Genomic DNA, 7,714 nt, shown 5'->3' on the forward strand with positions numbered 1-7,714 from the left:
CATAATGGGTGAGTTTACAATGGCAATATACTGTGCATGTAAACACAAATAAAACCTCTGGAGAAGGGCTCTTTTAAATTTTTAATCATAATCCTTCAAATCCAACAATAACCACATTTCCATCCACAGTTCATACACAAGAAAATGAAAAACATCACAACAGATAAACAGGATTTTTTCTGTAAAATATGTCGAGACAATTTCATCGACATTTTAGGATAGTTTTGTGTCTTTAAAATAATATATGCAAGAAATGGCATTGGAAATGCATTTATGCACAAATATTGACCATATAACAATATGAAATGTAAAACAGCATGCCGCTTGTTAAGCTACAGAATAATGAAAGTTCATGGGGCTTGATGTTCCTTCCTAACCTATTCTGGTGACACAAATATTGATGTGTGGCTGCCTTTTGACAATGATAAATAAATATCCTCTTTATGTCTGATGTTGGCTAGTACACATGCCAAGATCTGAGTAGCCATATCTATCATTTAAAATTTTCTGTGACAACTATTGGTAGAGCTGGAAATACAATAGAAAAACAGACTTTTGATTTTTATTCTGTACTTGAAAGCTTAAGTGAAAATGAAACGTTTGTGCATGTCATCACTTTAATTTGCAAAATTCAGGTGGAAACAACTACTTGCAAGAAAATATGCAAACATGGATAGAACACTTGCATGAAAACTTGTCACCAACTGGATGGAAACCAAGCTAATGTTAAACACAGCACAAGTTAACGCAGTCGCTCAAAAATGAAAAGAATAAAAACTATAAGAATCACAAGAAAAAAATGGATGTAGGATGGCCTGAAAAACAGAAGGCAAAGGAATTAGTGCCAAAAGATCTAAATGTACATGTCTCAAAGTAATATTACAAATAATAATAATTCAGTACAAAAGCTTATTTAAAATTAGGAAACCGAAGTGATGACGTTTTTGCAGTTGTATAGTACTCATGTTTTTTTTCATGATTATTGATCTATTTTCTCCCAGTTGGGAATAATTAGCAGGAGATTGTGTACATGATTCTCCAGGGCACTCCACCAAGAGCGCTGTTTGGATCCTATTCCCGTTAGCTGTTACAACAAAAAAAGGTATAAAATAAAAAGTTTACATTTTTCTAATTTGCCACCAAAAAGCATAGCTGGTAATAGAGCAGACTGTATCATGTTGGCAGGAGGCATTATAAAACCTTAAATACTTTACTTCAAATGCATAATTAAACAGTCCAGATAAGCAATTCATGCTTAAGCAAGTCTAACACTGAGATCAGGTCATTATTAAGAAACATTGTCAAATTAACCAACTGTTACTATGCAAGTCAAATCAGTCTCACCAAAGGTAACCCTCCTTGAAGTCAGTGAATTTATGACGGACCATGAATGAGGCCAGAGCATCTGCTACCTATGAAAACAAGCACAATTATGAATTCATCAAGAATAATATTTTACATTAAATATTACCTTCATGCTGACATTAACCTCTACTACCACAATGAAATGAGAAACAGATGAGCACCAGGACAGTGAGTTTAGTCTCACAGCCTCATATCCAAAAGGGAAAGCCCACTCACTTTTTCAGGCGCATCCTCATGGACTGCATGGCCACACTGAGGGAGCACCTGCATCTGGAACTTCCCTGTACACAAACAGAACCCACATGTTTAGGTGGATTTGGAGGACGCAACCACAAACCAGTCGCAATAAAGGACCCAACTGAAAACAACCAACATAACACACATCGATCTGAGGCAACACTTACCTTGCATCTGTCCAATTGTGAGATCTTTGTCAAGCCTGTCCACGCCTGTAAAGTGCAAACATTTTATAAACACGTGCTCCGGTCCAGTGTTAAAGAGAAAGGTATTTTTTTGCATTGAAAACACAATTTAAAGTAATTGAATCTCACCTGCAAGCAGGAGTAGCTTTGGCACAGGGCAGGATAGGAAGAGAGAAGACAGGCCACTGAACCAGCCCTCCCAGTACTTCTCGGTCTTTGACAGATCAACCTGCCAGGTATAGACGCTCTCCTTCACCTGGAGGTCAAGATACAGTTCATCTTGTACACACTACACCAGACTCAGTAAATTACACAAATTGCCCCAAAATGACTTATGCACCTGGATGTACAGAGCCCACCAGAATGACGTACAGCACCCTCCAGAAAATATGTACAGAGCCCTCCAGAATGATTGGCCTCTTTGGTAAAGATGAGCCACAAAAGGCTATGAAATGGTTTTTTGTTAAGCTTTTGTGTTCATCAGCTTAATTTTAGTGACAAAATGAGAGAAATAAAACATTAAGTGTAAAGCAATTCACAGAAATGTTAAATCAATAAAACAAATATATATATACACACTAGACTTAATTATAAAAATGTAGAATTTTGACAACAGTAGAAGTTTTGTCTGGCAAGATGCCTGAAAAGCTTGTCTTAGAAAGGCCATGGAGATTGATTCCCAGACGCAGACAGATTGGGCTGTGACCACCGGTCCACATAGGTGCATGTTTGGCGTGTATATACAGTACCAGTCATAAGTTTTGACTCAGTCATTCAAGGGTATTTCCTTAGTTTTACAGTTTCCCACATTGTAGAATAATTCATCAAAACCATGAAATAACACGAATGTAATCATGTAGTAACCAAAAAGTTTTCAAAATACATTTCAAATTGTAGATTCTTCAAATAGCCACCTTTTGCCTTGATGGCAGCTTTTCACAGTCTTGGTATTCTCTCAAACAGCTTTGAGGTAGTCACCTGGAACGCTTTCCAATAAAGGTGTGGTTTCTTAAAAAAAATGATTGGTGGAATGATTCCTTCTTAATGCGTTTGAGTCAATCAGTCTATGTTGTTAATCAGGTAGGGTTGGTATACAGAAGACCATCATTGTCTGTACTATAGTAGTCCATATTAGGGCAAGAACAGCTCAATTAAAACTGGCTCATTTTTTTCAGCTGAGAGATCCTGAGACCCAGAGTCACCACTGCTGCAGAGGATAAATTAATTGGAGTTACCAGCTTGAGCTATCGGCAATTAACAGTCTCGTTGTGAGACGCAGAGTGGGTGAACGGATGATCTCCGAATGTGTGGTATCAACCGTGAAGCATGGAGGAGGAAGTGTGATGGTGTGGGAATGCATTACTGGTGACAGTCTGTGACTTATTATCACTTCAAGGCAAACTCTACCAGCATGGGAACCACAGAATTCTGCAATACACCATTCCATCCGGTTGGCACTTTTGTCTTTCAACAGAACAAGAACCACTTCTAAGCTGTGTAATTATTTGACCAAGAAAGAGAATGATGGTGCGGTATCAGATGACCTGGTCACAAATCACCTGACCTCAACCCAATTAAGACGGTTTGGGATGTGTTGGAGCGCAGAGCGAAAGAAAAGCATTCAACAAGTGCTCAGCATATGTGGGAAATCCTTCAAGACTGTTGGAAAAGCATTCCAGGTAACTACCTTATAAAGCTGGTTGAGTGGAAATCTATCAACTAGTCAAAGTGTGACTACTTCGCAGAATCTAAAATACAAATGTATTTTGATTTGTTTAAAACTTTTTTTATTACCTGGTTCCATATTTTTTACTTCATAGTTTTGATGTCTTCATTATTACTCTACAATGTAGAAAAGAGCAAAAATAAAGAAATACCCTTGAATGACTAGGCTTGTCCAAACTTTTGACTGGTACTGTATGTATATCTCCTCCCAACCTCTTGGTCATCTTCCTTCTTTCTTTTGTGGTTGGATTCTCCTTCCTCATCTTCCTCCTCCTCTTCAATGATGCCTTCACCAATGCTCTTAGAGATACTTGAACTGTTGAGGGGTTCCTCAAATCTATGGATGCAAAAACCTGTTTAGTTATCGGTCAATAACACCCACATAGATCTTAAAGAGGATGGATTTAACAATAGCATGGCTTAGTTTTTCATATTGCCTCAAACATAAACGTTTTAAATATCCACAACCATCCATTTAAGACACGGCTGTTGTTCGGATTTTGATTTCAGAAACAGAATTTGAGTCAAATGCAGGCAATGAATTCTGGTTGAGTTAAGAATTCAAAGAAGACATTAATAATAACACATTTAAAAATACCACATTTCCCAAGAATAACCACATTCACATAAGCACAGAAAATAAATACCCTAACAAAGCAATGAAATGGTTAGTGAGATTTTAAATACAATATTTCATTTTCGTATTCAAACAATACCCATAAATAAAAATATATAATATGTTAGGAAAAATAGTTTAACGAGCCCTGTTTATTCTAATGTTATAGGTCACTGGCCTCAGAGTCTGTAGTTCAGGTCCAGACTTACTTTTTGACTTGGCCTCCCATGGAAACCCGGGCAGACTCTATGTTTCGAATCTGTCCACTCTTCACACTAATGAGACAAGATCAGAGAACATGTCTTGGATTATGCTCTGTTGGTTAGGCATTTGTTTAGTATCTTTACACTTTTACATGGATGGCATCAAACCTCCACTCAATTGCATTCTCCACAGACTTAAAGGTCTTGGGTCGACTCCTGAGGAAATTCTGCATACTGTTCAAGGCATCCATTGCGGTGCCTCAATAAAAGAACAATAGAAATTTGATTAGCTATGCAGTCTAACTGTGGACTGCATCTAGATCATAAAATGTCACACTTTTAGGATAAAAAAAAATATATAACATTTCATATCCACCTTCTACAACATCAATGACACAGAGGCCAAGTAATGAAGGCACATGGTTGGCTGCTGCAGTGTGAACTGCGATAGCTCCACCCATGCTGTGACCTATCATCATGATTGGAGGTGGGTTTTCACCATAGAGTGCTTCAACCACTTTGCCAATGTCCCTGGTGGAGAAAAGAGAAAAACCAACATCAATCAAGCAGCTACACAAATAACATATGAACTTGTGTAACATAAAACCGCCTTATTCAGCAACTCAAACGCATCCAACATGACACACAATGCCTGCCCCTAAGGGTCCAGAGCAGACATTTAAGAGAGAGGTTGATGCATCTCACAATATGACTGTCAAATTGGAAATGTATTTTTAAATCTCGCCTGACTCATGGGCATTAATAACATTTCTGATAATTATTTTGACCTTGGCATGATGTCACTACACACCCATGTAGTGATAACGATTATACACCTGCTCTGGTTTGGTTATGGAAGGCTGGACCCTCACAAGTTACGGTCTCATGATTTCAGCATTCTTGGTCCTCCCATGCCAGCTCAACACCCCCCAACACTGGAAATTATCAGAGCCTAATTTGGAAATATTTTCAGCCCACAATTTCCTGACCTGACAACTTACTTGGCCATTGTTTCTGCTGAGAGATCCTCTGAATTCTTTACTTTGGTGTCACCTGTGTGAAAGGCAAAAAGATAAAATGAATGCCTACTGAGAAACCCCGAAAATGAGGTGGTCAGCTCAACTGTGTTATCATGAGAAACACTCACTCACCATGGGCCCTGAGGTCCATAGCCACGACCCTACAGTGAATTCTGCTGTAGATTACCGCCTGCGAACACAAACCCACTCTGTGTTAAACGTTAACTCGAGAAAGAAATCAGTGTCAATTTGAGTGATAAGGAGGGTGACAAACAGACTGCAGTACCTGTGATGGCAGAGTTATTAAAAAAAGGATGCATGCTCACTGTGGTATTTGATAGTTTTACTCACAGTAAACACAGCCCAGGAGAGAGCAGAGTGGCCCCCTCCATGGAGCAGGAGCAACACTGGACCATGCTGGCCACTGCTGTAGATTCTGAATGTGTGCAGAGATGTCAAGGAATAGAGTCTGATGCACAGAATCAGGACTTAAAGGGGTACTTACTGATTTTGGCAATGCAGCCCTTTATCAATTCCCTCAGATTGTGGTGAAAGCATGGACTTCTTTTGTAAGTCAACATACAGTTGGAAGGAAACTGCTCAATTGTTATTTGCTAACTAGCACTATGGCATGATAAAAAGTGATAGTGCAATGACTAGAAAATATAGACGTGCATATGATAGTATTAGCTTGCAAAATTCTCTCTAACCTTGCGACTGGACACAAAGACAGTATACATTAGGCTCTGTGAAAGTAAATAACTTAGAAGTATGCCTTTAAACATTACACTGTATGCCAGGATTCCTTTTCAGTGTTTACAAGGCATGATATATCATTAATGTTTCAATGTGTAGAAGAGCAGGTAGCAAGCCTTTAGGATATGCAGTAAAGGATATATCTTTGCCATTATCGTTTTCCACTTCTACATCTTCCATTGTTTCATAGTATTGACTCCAGGACAGAGGGGAGAAGTCTCTCTTCCGTCCAGGTCTGTGTCAGGTAGGGAAATAGAAAAATATTTAAGTCCTATACTTTCCCCTACCTCAAAGTACTCTCAGGAGTAGGCCTATGTATATGAATTGCACGTCAGTGGATTACATGAAAATGTTTACTGAACATAAAGCATTCCGTCCTCATTCTATAACAAGCCTACTGGTTCAATAATTACAATTAAGAAATGTGGAATTACGTAAAAAGCGTACAAGCCGAGTTGGGTTGAACAGCATATACGAGGGGCGTACTCGTCATGCTAAATGAGATGTTTTAGTTGGACCCTATGGTAGTTCCCCGTTTTTGGTCCAATAACAGATACGGAGCACTGTACCTCTGCGTTAATGAAACGCTTCGCAAATATGACGTTTTGTTTGGCAGAATGAAGTTGGATATTGCACTCGCAAACTTGAATGAAATAACAAAATCTAAAGGTGTGAACGGTTTACGTCAATATAGTATTAGCTACTATGATTGAATAACCTTACCCGCTAGTTTAGTACCTGTATAATGCCAGATAGAGCTAGCAATCTAACTAGCTTGATATGGCTAGTAATGTCGTGAATGTAGCTAGATAGCCAACTCAACCACAAAAGTTCATCAGAGGCTGTACTTTGTCTTATTATGTGCATTCTCAGGTTCAACAGAACCACCAGCAGCTAACTTGCTACAAGAGCCAGACATTTATAACATAACCTCGTCAACCCTCGAAACTAGAGCAGTGAACTCACCCCATCCTCATTTTAGACCCCGACTGCAAGCCTCCGCCTCCTGGCACGGGAGGTCTGGAGGCTAACAAATTCAGATGCAACTGTTTCTCCATGCAGCCGAACGCCAGGCCAATGCCGTTCAGTCAACTACCAGACTTTCCCCTCTTTCGGATCATACGGTCTTTCACCAACGGGTACCTATTTCGCAGCTATAAATTGAAAACTGCATATTCAGATCTCTCACTACACAACCCACTTGCCACATTGCACTCTGGGATATGTCTGCATACTCTACATTATTGTCAACTAAACCATCGATATACATTCATAGAAATACTACATTTCCCAGAAAACATGAAGTGACATCGTAGAAACGTAGTACCTTGGTTAAAGATTACGTAATCCTTTAGGGCCAGTTTCGCGGACATAGATTTATTAAAAAAAGGATTAAACAAATCAAACTCACGCTAGGTTTAATCTGTGTGAGTGGAATCTGTCCTTAATGCTACGATTGCCAAGCAGCTACAATAATAAAACACATCTTTAACACAAATGTGTCATGATTATTGGTGTGTTTCATACGTTGACCAGACGTCCTTTTTAATGGCCTGTCCCCGGCGAGTGTAAGTCACCAGTTAAACCCTGTGAATCTATTTAATTTAT

General features: G+C 39.0%; 1 protein-coding gene across 1 annotated transcript; it reads right to left on the bottom strand.

Moving 5' to 3' along the window:
- Positions 1 to 69: 69 nt before the first annotated feature.
- ppme1 (protein phosphatase methylesterase 1) lies at positions 70 to 7,324 on the bottom strand. The gene is made up of 14 exons (XM_010864666.4): positions 7,073 to 7,324; positions 6,248 to 6,341; positions 5,702 to 5,794; positions 5,483 to 5,540; positions 5,333 to 5,384; positions 4,708 to 4,862; positions 4,500 to 4,590; positions 4,338 to 4,403; positions 3,726 to 3,849; positions 1,917 to 2,043; positions 1,770 to 1,814; positions 1,582 to 1,646; positions 1,345 to 1,412; positions 70 to 1,084 (listed from the first exon to the last, which is right to left on the bottom strand). Exons 1-14 carry the CDS (start codon positions 7,162 to 7,164, stop codon positions 1,081 to 1,083), a joined length of 1,134 nt encoding a protein of 377 aa, XP_010862968.2. The 5' UTR covers positions 7,165 to 7,324; the 3' UTR covers positions 70 to 1,080.
- Between the last annotated feature and the right edge of the window lie 390 nt (positions 7,325 to 7,714).

This window comes from Esox lucius, chromosome 7, assembly GCF_011004845.1.
Source record: "Esox lucius isolate fEsoLuc1 chromosome 7, fEsoLuc1.pri, whole genome shotgun sequence".
Lineage (NCBI taxonomy): Eukaryota > Metazoa > Chordata > Actinopteri > Esociformes > Esocidae > Esox > Esox lucius.